Source organism: Triticum urartu, chromosome 5A (genome assembly GCF_056163025.1).
Source record: "Triticum urartu cultivar PI428250 chromosome 5A, HENAU_Tu73, whole genome shotgun sequence".
NCBI classification, from domain to species: domain Eukaryota; kingdom Viridiplantae; phylum Streptophyta; class Magnoliopsida; order Poales; family Poaceae; genus Triticum; species Triticum urartu.
Window position 1 is genome coordinate 129,489,064 of NC_141877.1, and position 16,912 is coordinate 129,505,975.

Genomic DNA, 16,912 nt, shown 5'->3' on the forward strand with positions numbered 1-16,912 from the left:
TTGCACAACTTTTTTTAGTAGTAATTCGGAGGAGCAGGCTATAAGCTGGGTTGTGCGGTCTCTGTGGCCCGTCTAACAATATGACCAGCCCAGCGGTTTTTTCTTTGGAAAAATAGGTAGCCCGGTATTTCTTTTTCAAGAATACCCAAGTTAGGCCTATTTGTTTTCTCCGACTTACTAGCCTGCAAATCTTTCAAGACGGGGAGGGATGCATTCCGGCCTGGCCAAAGAGTATGGTCAGTGTCTGTTAAAAGTAATATCAAAAGGGGTTGAAAATTCCAAAAAAATTATAGCAAATGGGATATTAATTTCTTTTTTGTTTTTGTTATTTACTGATATCTTATATGTATTTCATTGAATTTAACATGACATAGTATTAATTTATTTTTAAATTTGTTTTAGTATGGCTGCTAATTTTTGGATTAAGAATATTTTGTTCCCCAGTAAAAATTTGCGAATTTTCAAAATTTCCCACATATTTAGTTAACTTTTTAATCCTGGTACTGACCAGAAAATGGGCAGCAATACTAAAAATGGAAAACGGGCTGCAATAAATTCCATATGAATTAGAAAATGAGTAAAAATTATAAAAATAATAGCAAATGGGCTGTACACGCCACAGATTTCGAGGCTGACTTGTTTACGCAAGGCTTTGTCAGTCAACACACGATTCTAGCAGCAGTGACTGTTGGATGTCCATCCAACGGCCGATGTGCTTCTTCAATCTCTGATCTTTCTACTCCAGCCGCCTAAACTAGCACCGGCGGGACTGCCTGCTCCCTCCTCTTGTGGCCCGCTGTGATGCCGCGCAGGCTTCCCCGGCCCACCCTACTCCCTCCGCTGGCCTGGCCGCATGCAATCAACTGCCTCCTTATTACGCGAAAAAAATGATTCCTCCCACTGACATCTGGGGCACACCGGTTGGGAGGCTGACCTGTGGGCCTACTAAGTTGATGCATACGCAGGGCTTGTCAACTTAGTCAACGGACGATTCTAGGAGCAGTAACCATTGGATTTGAATCGAACGGTCATGTTGCTTCTTCAATCGCTGCTCTTATTGCACCAGCGGCCCAAACCAGTGCTGGCGAGACCGTCTGCTCCTGCCTCCAATGGCCGGCTGTGCTGCCGTTAAGGCCTCATCGCCCCCTACTACTCCCACCGCTAGCCAGGCCCTGCGGCGACGGCAGCCTCACACCGCAGCCGAACCAGTGAACCCTCGTCCTCCTCTCCGCGTGGGCATCCACTGCGGTGTCTTCCCCGGCTCCACGTTATCCCCTTCCTAGGCCTCGTCGTCATCCACAGCCTTGGTGCTCTCGACGCGGCGTGGTCAATGTGGTCAACGACCGTCTTCCATCGGAAGAGTACTGTACGTGGAGAGGCTGACAGTTCGGTCCATGATCACAACCCAGTTTTTTTGTGATTTGCCAAGTAAGTCGCTTTGTCAGGCCTGTTGGGCTGCAAATCTTTCAAGACGAGGAGAGCTTTCATTCAGCTGGCCGAGAATATGGCCTATCAGTAATGAGAAATGGATTGTACATTTTTAAAACACATCAAACTGGCAATTAGTTTCAAATTTCTTTTTTATCATTTTGAGATTTTAAATTGCATTGATTTTTATGCGTGGACAATTTGTTGGATTTTATATTGATATATATTTATTTTTAAAATCAGTTTGAACGTGACTCGAAATTTCGGGATTAAAAATAGTTCGGACCGCATCGAAATATGCAAAATTTCGTATAATTGTTTAACCGTGGCCACAATATGGGTTGTAATGCTAACAAAAAGAATATGGTCTCCAGAAAAAACTTAAGAATTAGCAAATGGGCTATAAATTATTAGAAATAATGGCAGATGGGATGTATGATGTTTTCCACATATTTGAGGCTTTCCTAAAAAAAGGTTGACGCACAAGCAGTGACTGTTGGATGTCCATCCAACGTCCGTTGTGCTTCTTCAATCTCTGCCTTCCTGCTCCAGTCACTCAAACAAGCGCCGGCGGGACTGCCTGCTCTCTCCTCCCCGCGGCCGGCTGTGCTGCCGTGCAGGCCTCACCGCCCCACCGTACTCCCATCGATGGCCTAGCCATCCCTCTACTCACCCACACTTGCTGTTATTCCCCGGCGACGGCAGACGAACCAGTAAACCCTTGTACAGTCGTACTCTCCTCCGCGTGGGAAACAACTGCCTAGTCTTTCTTGGCTCCGTGTCGTTCCCTTCCTAGGCCTCGTCGTCGTCCACCGCACTGGTGCTCTCGACGTGGCCTGGTCAACGTGGTCAACGACCGACATGCATCTGAAGTGGACTGTACGTGGAGAGGCTGACAGCTAGGTCATGGCCGCACGCAAGAAAATGCCTCCTTATTACGCGCAAAATAATTATTCCTCCACCTGACATCTAGGACCCACCGAAAGGGCCTTTGTATTTCGCGAAAAAAACGTTACCGCCGTTGACAGCTTGGACCCACCAGCTATATCTTCGCACGCAAGGAAGTGCCTCCTTATTACACACAAAAAAAGAATACTCCCCCTGCTAGCTGGGACCCAATATAGTGGGAGGCTGACTTGTGGGCCTACTAAGTTAACGGGGATGGAGGGCTTTGTCAACTTAGTCAATATGCACGGTTTGATCTCAAGTGACCGTACGATGTCCATCCAACGACCGTAGTGCTTCTTCAAGCTCTGGTCTTCTTGCTCCAAACGCCCAAAGCAGCGCTGGTTGTGCCACATGCTCCTGCCTCCCGTGGCCGGTTGTGCTGCCGCGGAGGCCTCACCGCCCCCTACTATTCCCACCGCTGTCCAGGCCCTGCGGCGATGGCAACCTCACACCACAGCCGAACCAGTGAACCCTCGTACTCCTCTCCGCGCGGGCTTCCACTGCCGCATCTTCCCCGGCTCCATGTCGTCCCCTTCCTAGGCCTCACCGTGGTCCACCGCCCTGGTGCTCTCGGTGCGGCGTGGTTAACGTTGTCAAGGAATGAATTTCATCGGAAGAGTACTGTACGTGGAGAGGCTGACAGCTGGGTCCACGGCCGCAGCAAGGAAGTGCCTCCTTATTACACGCAGAATAAATATTCCTCCACTTGACAACAGGGACCCACCGGACGGGCCACCGTATTTCGCGAAAAAAATGTTTCCCCCTGACTGTTGGGACCCACCAGCTACATCTTCGCATGCAAGGAAGTGTGTCCGGGCAAAAAAATGATTCGCCCCCCTGACTGCTAGGACCCACTAGCTACATCTTCGCGCGCAAGGAAGTGCCTGACAGTCGGGAGGCACCTGGTCGAAGCGTACGTAGCGTTGTCATTCTGGTCGCGAACGTGTACGTACATAATGGTTGATGTAGAGGCACGCACATGTCGTAGTAGAGGCGCGCACGTAGCATGCACACGTACGTACATCGGCCAGGGTGCAAGAAAGTAAATACGGCCACGTACGTACATACGGGCGGGGTCTCGAACACCTACTCGCGCGTATGTACGGCTAGGGCTCGTCTACATGGTTGGGTTGGAACGGAGAAACATCGTCGTTGATATGTCTCCAACGTATCTATAATTTTTGATTATTCCATGCTATTATATTATCAACCTTGGATGTTTTACATGCATTTATATGCTATTTTATATGATTTTTGGGACTAACCTATTAACCCAGAGCCAAGTGCCAGTTTCTATTTTTCCCTTGTTTCAGTGTTTCACATAAAAGGAATATCAAACGGAGTCCAAACGGAATGAAACCTTCGGAAAAGTTATTTTTGGAAAGAAAGCAAAACAGGAGACTTGGAGTGCACGTCAGGGGATCAACGAGGAAGCCACGAGGCAGGGGCGCGACCTCCACCGTCGTGGACCCCTCGTGGCTCCCTGATGTATTTCTTCCTCCTATATATACCCATATACCATAAAACAATCGGGGAGCACAATAGATTGGGAGTTCCGCCGCTAGAAGCCTCCGTAGCCAACGAAAACCAATCTAGACCCGTTCCGGCACCCTGCCGGAGGGGAAATCCCTCTCCGGTGGCCATCTTCATCCTCCCGGTGCTCTTCGTGATGAGGAGGGAGTGGTTCTCCCTCGGGGCAGAGGGTATGTACCAGTAGCTATGTGTTTGATCTCTCTCTCTCTCTCTCTCTCTCGTGTTCTTGAGGTGGCACGATCTTGATGTATCGCGAGCTTTGCTATTATAGTTGGATCTTATGATGTTTCTCCCCCTCTACTCTCTTGTAATGGATTGAGATTTCCTTTGAAGTTATCTTATCGTACTGAGTCTTTAAGGATTTGAGAACACTTGATGTATGTCTTGCGTGGGATACCCGTGGTGACAATGGGGTATTCTATTGATCCACTTGATGTATATTTTGGTGATCAATTTGCGGGTTCCGTGACCTTGGGAATCTATGCATAGGGGTTGGCACACGTTTTTGTCTTGACTCTCCGGTAGAAACTTTGGGGCACTCTTTGAGGTTCTATGTGTTGGTTGAATAGATGAATCTGAGATTGTGTGACGCATATCGTATAATCATACCCATGGATATTTGAGGTGACATTGGAGTATCTAGGTGACATTAGGGTTTTGGTTGATTTGTGTCTTAAGGTGTTATTCTAGTATGAACTCTAGGGCTGTTTGTGACACTTATAGGAATAGCCCAACGGATTGATTGGAAAGAATAACTTTGAGGTGGTTTCGTACCCTACCATAATCTCTTCGTTTGTTCTCCGCTATTAGTGACTTTGGAGTGACTCTTTGTTGCATGTTGAGAGATAGTTATATGACCCAATTATGTTATTATTGTTGAGAGGACTTGCACTAGTGAAAGTATGAACCCTAGGCCTTGTTTCCTAGCATTGCAATACTGTTTGTGCTCACTTTTATCATTAGTTACCTTGCTGTTTTTATATTTTCATATTACAAAAACATTTATCTACCATCGATATAACACTTGTATCACCATCTCTTCGCCGAACTAGTGCACCTATACAATTTACCATTGTATTGGGTGTGTTGGGGACACAAGAGACTCTTTGTTCTTTGGTTGCAGGGTTGCTTGAGAGAGACCATCTTCATCTACGCCTCCTACGGATTGCTAAACCTTAGGTCATCCACTTGAGGGAAATTTGCTACTGTCCTACAAGCCTCTGCACTTGGAGGCCCAACAACGTCTACATGAAGAAGGTTGTGTAGTAGACATCAGTCGTCGTCGTGTTCATGGGGAGCCAACCGGCTGGGTCGGAATGGAATACGTCGTCGTGTTCATCGGGAGGGCTTGGACGGAACAGCCGATGGAAATGAGGCCTGACGTACCGCAGAATAGAGGAAACTGCCTTGTGTTCGACCGGCCACGTTTGAAACGGGATCTTGTTCATCGGGAGGGGTCTGGCGTACCGCAAAACGGAGGAAACGGACCTCCTAGGGTCGAAACGGGGGTCCTGTTGATCGGGAGGGGTGTGGCATACCGTAAAACGGAGGAAACGGGCTTGTGTTGGAGCGCTATGGTCGAAACGGGGGTCCTGTTCATCGGGAGGGGTGTGGCGTACCGCAAAATGGGACTCCACGGGATATTGTTCATCTCCACCATCGACTCCCTCCAGCCTCCACGGGCTACTGTTCATCCACCGTCGACCTCCTCCAGCCTCCACCTGCGACTGTTCATCCATGGGCTCCTATTCATCCAACCTCCACCGCGCGCTACTCCTGAAGGAAATATGCCCTAGAGGCAATAATAAAGTTATTATTTATTTCCTTATATCATGATAAATGTTTATTATTCATGCTAGAATTGTATTAACCGGAAACATAATACATGTGTGAATACATAGACAAACAAAGTGTCACTAGTATGCCTCTACTTGACTAGCTCATTAATCAAAGATGGTTATGTTTCCTAACCATAAACAAGGAGTTGTTATTTGATTAACGGGATCACATCATTAAGTGAATGATCTGATTGACATGACCCATTCCATTAGCTTAGCACCCGATCGTTTAGTATGCTGCTATTGCTTTCTTCATGACTTATACATGTTCCTATAACTATGAGATTATGCAACTCCAGTTTACCGGAGGAACACTTTGGGTGCTACCAAACGTCACAACGTAACTGGGTGATTATAAAGGAGTATTACAGGTGTCTCCAAAGGTACATGTTGGGTTGGCGTATTTCGAGATTAGGTTTTGTCACTCCGACTGTCGGAGAGGTATCTCTGGGCCCTCTCGGTAATGCACATCACATAAGCCTTGCAAGCATTACAACTAATAAGTTAGTTGTGAGATGATGTATTACGGAACGAGTAAAGAGACTTGCCGGTAACGAGATTGAACTAGGTATTGGATACCGACGATCGAATCTCGGGCAAGTAACATACCGATGACAAAGGGAACAACGTATGTTGTTATGCGGTCTGACCGATAAAGATCTTCATAGAATATGTAGGAGCCAATATGGGCATCCAGGTCCCGCTATTGGTTATTGACCGGAGATTTGTCTCAGTCATGTCTACATTGTTCTCGAACCGTAGGGTCCGCACGCTTAACGCTACGATGACAGTTATTATGAGTTTATGCATTTTGATGTACCGAAGTTAGTTCGGAGTACCGGATGTGATCATGGACATGACGAGGAGTCTCGAAATGGTTGACACATAAAAATTCATATATTGGATGACTATATTCGGTCACCGGAAGGGTTCCGGGGAAGTTTCGGATAAAACCGAAGCACCGGGGGGTTACCGGAACCCCCCGGGGGGTTAATGGGCCTTATGGGCCTAATGTGGAGAAGAGGAAGGGGCTGCCATGGCAGGCCGCGCGCCCCCTCTCCCCCTAGTCCGAATTGGACAAGGAGGGAGGGGCGGCGCCCCCCCCCCTTTCCTTCTCTCCCTCCACCTCTCCTAGTTGGACAAGGAACGGGAGGGGAGTCCTACTCCCGGTAGGAGTAGGACTCCTCCTGCGCGCCTCCTCTAAGCCGGCCGCACCCCCCCCCCCTTGGATCCTTTATATACGGAGGCAGGGGGCACCCTAGGACACACAAGTTGATCTTCGTGATCGTTCCTTAGCCGTGTGCGGTGCCCCCTTCCACCATATTCCACCTCGGTCATATCGTAGTAGTGCTTAGGCAAAGCCCTGCGTCGGTAGAACATCATCATTGTCACCACGCCGTTGTGCTGACGAAACTCATCCCCGAAGCTTTGCTGGATCGGAGCCCGGGGAGCGTCATCGAGTTGTACGTGTGCCAAGAACTCGGAGGTGCCGGAGTAACGGTGCTTGGATCGGTCGGATCGGAAGACGTACGACTACTTCCTCTACGTTGCGTCAACGCTTCCGTTGCGGTCTACAAGGGTACATAGACAACACTCTCCCCTCTCGTTGCTATGCATCATCATGATCTTGCGTGTGCGTAGGAAAAATTTTGAAATTACTATGAAACCCAACAACTCCACCGGCTACTATTCAACCAGCCCTCTCCACGGGCTCCTGTTCAACCACCCCTCCACGGGCTACTGTTCATCCTGCCCTCCATGGGGTGGTCCTGTTCATCCTGTCCTCCACGGTGTGGTCCTGTTCATCCTGCCCTCCACGGGATCCTGTTCATCCAGCCCCAATTGGCTCGATCGATCAGGGTACTGTTCATCCAGAGGCAACACCACGGGGTCCTGTTCATCCACCCCCACCGAGAACTGTTCATCCAACCCCACCCCCAACGCTCACTGTTCATCCAGAGGCAGCATCGATCGGCTTCAGTTAGCAGCAGTAGTGAAGGAATCGCTCGATCGGGTTCAGTTAACAGCCATCGATCGATCACTCGGGTTCAGTAACACGTAGCCTGTAGTGCAATCACTCGGGTTCAGTTAGAGCCCAACGCCTCGCACCCACGCACGCGCATGTACGAGAGAAACGCGCATCGCTTGGCCCCGACCACCCACCGTAACCGGGAACACCCCGATATTTTCCTCGCCCTCGCTTCTACCACGGTTTATTCCGTCATGGACGACCCAAAGAATGTCATGCAGCTGCGTCTCCGGCCCGCCCAGGATGAAAAGCCCATTTTCTGTCATGATTTTTTGTCATAGAAGTAGGACCCCACCACATCTATGATGATACCGTGTTTTTTCACAATTATTGTCACAGAAGTGTCATAAGTATGACAGGAAAAAAATTCGTTCGGCCCAAAATGTCACGAATGTGTCTTTTTTGTAGTGATGGTTTCGTGCGGTCGCACTGCCATGAACATCAATGGGTGAAAGTGCGTTATATCGACTAGAGTGGGGGTGAATAGGCGATTTTTATGAAATTCTTCACTAAGGAATTTGCTGGTGAGGAAATTCCTTAGCGAAGAACAACTAGCAGCGGAATAAGTACTCAAAAGTAAACACAACAGAATACAAGCATAGTCATCATGATGAAATGAAGACAGGCACAGAGTACAGGAAGCGTAATCACAGGATAACTCGGGATGAAGACAAACAGACTGAAGAAATTGAACTGAGGAAATTGAGAAAGTCTTCAGTCAAAGTCTTCAAACACAGATATGAACATACATACAGCACAGTTATGAGGAAATGAAAAGGTTGAGGAAATAAAACCAGTAAGCTCGATGAAGACAATGATTTGGTAGACCAGTTCCAACTGTTGTCTTAGTTGTACGTCTGGTTGGAGCGGCTGAGTATTTAAACTCGAGGACACCCAGTCCCGGACACCCAGTCAAGGACACTTAGTCCAAGACACCCAGTCCTCACCGTATTCTCCTTGAACTAAGGTCACACAGACCTCGTCCAATCACTTGTGGTAAGTCTTCAGGCGACTTCCAAACCTTCACAAACTTGGTCACTCGGCGATCCACTATTCCTCTTGGATGCTCTAGACCATGACGCCTAACCGTTTGGAAGAAGCACAGTCTTCAAAGGTAACAAGCGTCGGATCCACTCGGGATCAATCTCTTCAGTGATGCTCAATCACTTGGGGTTTGTAGGTGTTTGGGTTTTGGGTTTCTGGTTTTTCCTCACTTGATGATTTTCGCTCAAACTCCTCGGAGGATGGGTTGCTCTCAAATGACAAGTGTCAGTTTCTCTCGGAGCAGCCAACTAGCTAGTGGTTGTAGGGGGCGGCTATTTATAGCCTAGGGAGCAGCCCGACATGATAAGACATAAATGCCCTTCAATGATATGACCATTAGGTGGATAGATATTTTGGGACAGCTGGCGCATAGCACAGCAACGGTCGGAATTTTGAGTAGCAAAATCGTCAGGGCTATCATGTTCCTCACTGTGTAGGCAATCCGCACTGGAGAATTCCTAACTCCTTAGTCAGGACAAATTCCTTAGAGACCAGAATAACTTCGTCTCTGTCACTGAAGAAATTGACTGAACTATATGAGATTTCCAATGGCTTCACTCGAAGGGATTGGTAGGTGTAGGATTTGAGTTGAGCATCACATGGAAATTTTTCCTTAGTATTTCCTCGACCCCCTTTAACAGTACGGTGTTTCCTATGACTCAAGAAAGAGAAAAACAAAACTATGAAAACGAAAGTCTTCAAGCTTCATATTTCTCGCATGAATATCAAGTCTTCACGGACCCACCAATTTCTTCACTTTCCAAGTCTTCAGAAATACCAAAATCTTCAGTCGAAGATATTCATTTTTAGGCGTCGACTTTTCCTGTAAATATCAAACTCCTCATAGACTTATAGACCTGTGTACACTCACACACGCATTAGTCCCTTAACCTATAAGTCTTCAATACACCAAAATCACTAAGGGGCACTAGATGCACTTACAATCTCCCCCTTTTGGTGATTGATGACAATATAGGTTAAGTTTTCAACGGGGATAAACATATGAAGTGTAAATACTGATATTGAGGAATTTGATTGCAAGATATATAAGAACTCCCCCTGAAGATGTGCATAGTGAGGAATTTGCTTTTGATGCAATGCACACTTGAAGAGTTGAATCATGGAGATCTTCCCATATATCTTGTAATTCATACACGCATTTAACATATAATATGAAGAATTTGAAATGTATGATGAAATATGGTGCCTGATGAAATTCAGCATGCGTGCAATAATATTAACAAGGAATAAGCATGCAGAATAGTGCATCAAGAGTATCAGAGCACAGTGCATCAAAAGTATCAGGGCACCATCGGGTTTAAGATTACAACTCGATCCAATAAAGTTTTAGAAGAATGAGAGTTGTAACTTAGCAAAAAACACCCATATAGTAGACCCGCTTGAAGACTAACTCATATTTCTCCCCCTTTGTCATCGAATGACCAAAAGGATCAAAAATGAGGACTAACGCCCCTGAAGATAATCATGTTGATGAAGGAGCGCCAGCGTTGTTGGGGTCGTTTGTTGATGTAGGTCCTGCCGCAGTGTCGTCCAAATCTTCATGTTCATCAGTGTCGCGCGATCAAGAATATGAGCTGGCCACCAGAGAAGGAACCTTGACCTTCTTGAATTTCTTCGGTGGAGGTGCAGACCAGTCAAAATCTTCATTAAGACCCATGTTCTTCAGATCTTCTTCACCATACAGATGTGACAGGATTGCCCAGGTGCGACTGAAGACTTGATGGAGGTAGTAGTGGTTTTTCTTCACTCCATTGTGTGTGGCAGTCATGTTGTGAAGAAGTGAACCAAACTGACGCTTAACCCATTTATGATTTCGATCCAGCTTCTGGTGAAGACTAAGCAGAAGTTCACGGTCAGTCATCACGCGCGGAGCAGTGGCTTGAGGAGTGGACTTAATTAGGTGCATTGGCAGAGTCATGTGTGGCAGAGTCATCATTGGTGGAATAAGATGCAGCTTTGCGAAACTGACCATCCAATGGACGAATGCCTTCATAAATTACAGCTGGTGCCTTGCCCTTTCCATCAACTAAGGAATATGTCTGCTTGAGGACTTCAATTGGGGCCAAGTAGCTGAGATGATTCTGGAAATCAGCTTTGTAGTTGACCGAAGACCTTGTCCTGAGGAATCTCATGATCCAAGGTGCATAAGGCTTCAGCTCAAACGGAGACAGTGCAACATTGGCCATGGTCCTCATGAAGAAATCGTGATAATTGACAGGAATGACATGAACGATGTTGAATACCAGATTCTTCATGATGCCAACAATTTCCTCATCAGATGAGTCGTGGCCTTTGATAGGACTGATTATCCTCGTAAGAATACGATAGACAGTTCTGGGCACGTACAGCAATTCCTTCACGAGGAATTTGGTTCTTGGTGCTTGACCTGGCTTCAAAGGTTTCATCAGCACCTGCACGTAATGATGTGTGAGCTCAGGTTCACTGTAGATGCAGCGAGCTTCTTCAAGGGGAGGACTGAGTGGTAGAGCACGAAGCAATTCAGAGGCTGGTGCAGTGTAGTGAGTGTTTTCAGACATCCAGTCCAGCACCCATGAATTCACATCTTTAGCATCTCCGGTGATGTGCAGCGTTGCATAGAATTGAAGAATCAGTTCCTCATTCCAATCGCAGATGTCAGAGCAAAAGTTGAGTAGCCCAGCGTCATGAAGAACACTGAGGACTGGTGCGAAGCACGGCAGAGATTCCATATCCACGTGAGGAATATGCTCATGGTAGAAAATCTTCTCCTTGTTGAACAACACTGAGGAATAGAAATTTGCTTGACTGGCAGTCCAGAAACGCCTCTTCCTAATGCGAGCAGAGTCATATGGGTTGTAATCTTCGAAGAATACATGCTCGCCGAAGAAATCATCAGCCTTGAACTTTTGCTTGCGTGAGAATCTATCCTTTGGCTTCGGCAGAGGGGTGTCAGTGAGTTGCATCACGACTTCAGGAATCTCAATCGCAGGTTCTTCAGGCTGAGGAATTTCTGGTTCCTCCTCAGTGGCAGTCTGCGTAGTTGGTTGTGCAGCAGCGGTTTCATCAACGCTAGTGGCTGGAATTTCCTCATGGACAGATGCAGTGGGATGAGTTTCTTCAGATCCCATGTGAACAGTTTGTGTGGGGGACTGAGGAATTTGCTGTAGAGGAGTGAACATTGGAGAGTTTGGATGCTGACTTTCCCAGAATTCATCACTGATGATGGGTGTGGAGCAGCCAATGTCCACATCATCATCTTCCATTTCTTCAACGCCAGCCTCTTTAGCTGTGAACTGAGGCATAGGCGAGGAGATGATAGGTGTTGAAGGGATCGCATCCACTTCAATTTCTTCATCCAATGGTTCAGACGAGGCAGCAGAATGAGTTTCTTCATCAGATCCGCTGGGGATCACATATTCTTCATCAAAAGGAACAAGGCCCTTTGATGTCCTGGTTGAGATGGGAACAACATCAATCGGATGTGCAGATGAACTTGTCATAGGCTTCATTTTCTTCGGAGCTGAAGAATCTGAAGCAGCTGATGCTTTCCTTTTCTTCACTGCAGCACGCTCTGCAGCCTTGGTCTTCTTCACATCTGATGCAGATGGAAGGATTGGAGTTGAAGTTGGTGCAGGAGCAGCTGAGGAATCTGGTTGATTTTCTTCAAGCACAACTGATGCAGTTGCCCTGATTTCTTCAGTTTCTTCAGGCGCACCACAAGTGGATGCCCTGGCAATTTCTTCAGCGGTTGGAGTGCAGTCATTAGCCCTGGAACTCACATTTTCTTCAGCAGCCTGATTTTCATCAGCGGTGCTGGCATATTTTTCAGTCGGCTGAGCAGATGCTTCAGCCTGAGGAATTTCCTGTTGTGTTGGGGCTGCAACATTGGAAGTGAAGTTATCCGCAAGTTTCACAAAACGAACCTTGGCTCCAGGCCAATCAGCGCGATATGCTTCAAAGTCATCACTGAGTTTCTTAATCTCAGTCTGAGTAGTGACAAGTTCTTCAGTTGTCATAGAGACAACGTTTTTCTTCAGATAGCCCTCTTTCTTGTACTGCGCTTTCTTGATCTTCCTGGCCTTCTCAAATTTCCACTTTTCTTCTTGAATGAAGTGGGTCAGCATGTGACTTTGGCCAGGAGTCAGCTTGAAGTCAGGCAAGGGAGTGTTGGGGTCCTTGTGCCAATCATCAATGTAGTCGAGGATCAGCTTGGGATCCAAAAGCAGTGGCACCTCTGATCCTTTGGCTCTAGCGGCCCTGACTTGCCTATCTCTGATGATTTCTGCAAGTTCATCATCATCAGCTTCGTCTTCATCATACGGCACTTGGAAAGCGACTTGCTTCTTTTGAGGACTTGGGCGTGGACCTCGTCTAGCAGTGGCCTTTGTCTTTAGTAGTGAGGGGCCAGCTGAGGAACTTGGTGCAGCTGAGGAACTAGCTGAGACACCTAAGGCAATGGAGATGCTGGCAGTCCTTTGGCACGAAGCGAGATGCACAGGTGCTGAGGATTTAGTCGGAACAGCTGAAGGCTTTGGCGGAGGAGCTGAGGACTTTGGAGGAACAGGAGCAGCATGAGGAATTTGCCGTAAGGGCTTTGAGGATTCTGGCCGTGAGGGCATTGCTGAGGAACTTGGCCTTGAGGGCATTGTTGGTGAAGCACTTGGCTTGCACGCAGGCTTCTTTGACATAGCCTTCTTTGGCTTGACAGCAAAGGCCTCAGCAGAGGCAGCAGCAGTAGCAGCAGAGTCTTCATTAAATTTCCTCACTGCTTCTCTGGCTTGCTTAGCCAGCTTGGCTTGGCGCTTGGCCCATTCATTAGGATAGTCCTCACCGCGCTTGAGGCTGGTGGGATCAACAATTTGGCCAGGTGCCAATGGAGCTCTTGGGCATGGAGGATTGAGTGCGAATTTCTTCATATACTTAGGAGTGACATATCTGTACTCCCTCCATTCTCTTGCCCATCTCCTCTCTATTTTCTGAATGCGCACTTTGCGCTCATTCTTGGTTTCCTCAGTAAGTGTGCAGTACCCAGCATATATGTCATCAGCGATCTCAAACGATGTATTTACCTCAGGCCTCTTTCCTCCCTTCTGTGGCCTTTTACCATCAGCCATTTTCTTCAGTTGAGGAATTTCAACAATCGAATTCTCTGAAGAAGTATGCAACTTTTCTTCGAGGAACGCTGCAAATGAGTTAAGTTGATGAGAACCTAGTGATTCAGTAGCTGACATGTATACCTGTGAACAGAGTATAGTTGCGAGGAATTTGGAGAGGTCATATGTATTCTCAGAAGGTTTTTCAAAATGAACAGGTTTGAGGAATTTGACCAGATGAGTCTTGAAGATTTTCACTAAGCGTTCTTTGTCTTAGGTTCCAGAGTTGTATAGATCGAAGATCCACACAATTGAGGAATCTTGAAGAAAAATGATGCTTAGAGAAACGAATCAAGAACAGATGACTTGTGAGGAGTTTAGTGTGTGAAGATATGAAGAAAAACACCTTTGAAGATTTTGTAGATAATCATTCGAATCAACGAGGGCACTAAAACTAACTTTTATTTACCCTGGATGAAGAACATGACGAACTGGAGTGAGGAGATGTGAAGTTCGTCTGTGCAGATCTTCCATGCCCTAACTTAGCGGAGGAAGACGGCTACGGCGGCGGCGGAGTGAAGATGTCCGCGGTCGGCGCGAGTACGTCGGCGACGAGGTCGAGGCAGTGAAGCTCTTCCTCACCGGCGGCGATGAAGTAGCGGTGGCGCTAGGGTTTGAGAAGCTCGAGCTGGAGAGAGAGGTCGAGCGGAGTAAAAGAAGTGAGGAAGGGAAGGAGGGGTATTTATAGCCACGGTGAAAAACTGCTTGCCCGAAGAAATTGGACGAACGTGCCCCTGACCCTTCTCATTTGCATGACATGTGTCACCCACGTAGTGAGAGGTGGAGATCGTGTTAGATCGTGGGTGAGTGGATAAGTGTATCGAGGGATGCAGAACGGTTTGAGCGGCAAAACCGAAAATTTCGATAAGATAGGTTTTAAAGTTCCGTTCGCAATTTCTTCAGCTGACAAGGACACAGTGAAGATTTTGAACAAGTTTCAAATAGAACGCACATGAAGAATTTGTGAGCAGATTGGGTTGAGTATAGCATAGAGGGGAAGGGTCCGATCACATTCACTTAGCAGAAAACCAACTTGAAGAAATAGCAATAAGTGAATGCTGTAGAGGACATAAACTCATATATATATAGTGATACTATTTATCACCCAGGGTGTAGAATAAATTATTTTTCACATGAGGTAATCTTACGACCACTTCATAAATAAATTACGTTTGAAATATAAATATTTACATTTGTATTGATTCATTACGTAAAATTTGATATAAGAAAACAAAAAAATACGTTATAAGACCAGAAATATCGCATTTTATGTATGTTTTACACTATGTTTTACGTTCAAAATTTTACGTAACATAAAATATTTTCTAGGACGAGTATATATTTTCTTACGTTCTCTTTTTATGTATGAAATAAGACAAAATTTACGGAACCTAAAAATACGGTGCATTGACGTCAAAATAGAGAGGGGGTGAAGAATAACTATTCCTCACCCAAGGCTATTTTGTTTCGCGTAACAGAATATTATTCTGTTACCCTACTTGAACTGATGCATTCGAGGGGTTGTACTGATTCTGTCATTTTCGTTGAACTGATCGTATTTTATTAAAAATGCAAATAAGAGCCCCTCCCGCTCTCCCCCCGTCTGTTCAGCCGGCCACTCCAGCCGTCGACCAAGATGCTTGTGGCCGATCCCTCCTGGCAACCCAGGCCCTACCTCCAGCGACCGCGACTTTCTCGGCTACATCTTCCTCAATGGCTCTGCCTCCTGGCGCAACAGCCGTGGAGAGCTCACCCTCCCATGGCTCCCCAACCTGCGGGCGCGCTACCAGTTCCGCCACTTTCGCTGTACTGCCAAAGAGTACTCCTACCACCACGTCGACCACGACGGTAACTCGCTCCTCCATGGCCGCCACCGCGTCCTCCACTCTGGCGAGGTCTCTTTCGCGGGCTCGGCCACGCGGCCCGAGCAGTTGCACCTCACGTTCGCCGATAGGGCCGACGAGATGCGGGTGATGTTCATGTGCGCGTACACCAGAAAGAGGGCCATGAGGTATGGGCTTGAGAAGGAGGAGGAGAAGGGCTGGACGGAGGTGGGCACGGAGGTGAGGACGTACGAGCAGAAGCACATGTGCGACGCGCCGGCGAACGATGGCGTAGGGTGGAGGGATCCGGGCTTCGTCTTTGATGGCCTCATGAACGAGTTGGAGCCCGGAAGGAGGTACTTTTACAAGGTAAACCAAAGATTGGATTCCCCACAAGAAAATAATCAGAGATTGAACCTGCAAAAAAACACCTTAATTTATCAATCTTGACAGCAATTTAGTGTTCCGGCGGCAGCAGATTGTTCTTCCAGTACCTTGCCCAGCAGAGGACTCGGTTGTTATCCCGAGCGGCGCGTTGTTCTCCATGTTGTCAGGTGACTTGCTGGAGCTCGACAACGAGCAGTGGTTTGGCGGCATGGTTGCCGGGTCGTACTATGAGAGCTTGGCGCAGGGGATGCTCATCGAGCCGCCGGATGCTGGAGCGTGGCGAGAGGATAGGGAGCACAGCGGCATGGCGGAGACGCAGACGCTGTGTGGAGTTAATCGTTCAGCTAAGTAGAGCACAGTTATACTATACATAGTACTAGTTGTATTGCGTTCTTCCCAATTTGGGAAGAAACAGAGGAGGCAGTTTGTTTCTTAATTGTGTATATAGCTAGTTTCCGATTTCTATTTTTTGAGAGAAAGGGCTAGATTGCTTATTTGCATCCATCAATTATTGTTGTCCACGAATCCAAACCCATTTACTGCCAGAGTGCTTATTTGCTTATCCACGAAATTTCACAAAGAATTGTCAAATGCGAAACTTTCAAAGAGGCCAAAGATTTCAGTTCAACTTCTACGCAAAGCTATTGAAAATGTGAAACTTAGTCATGTTGAACGTTTTCTCAAATTCGCAACTAATGAAGAATAATTTGAAATACGGTGAGACCCTTC

General features: G+C 47.0%; 1 protein-coding gene across 1 annotated transcript in view; it reads left to right on the plus strand.

Moving 5' to 3' along the window:
- The window catches only part of LOC147970562 (uncharacterized), a 47,479-nt gene extending 30,944 nt beyond the window's left edge, over positions 1–16,535 (plus strand). The window contains exons 2-3 of the mRNA XM_087523488.1: positions 15,554–16,152; positions 16,250–16,535. Coding sequence (XP_087379614.1) covers positions 15,554–16,152; positions 16,250–16,535 — 885 coding nt within the window. The remainder of the gene's footprint in view (positions 1–15,553; positions 16,153–16,249) is intronic.
- Positions 16,536–16,912: the final 377 nt, after the last annotated feature.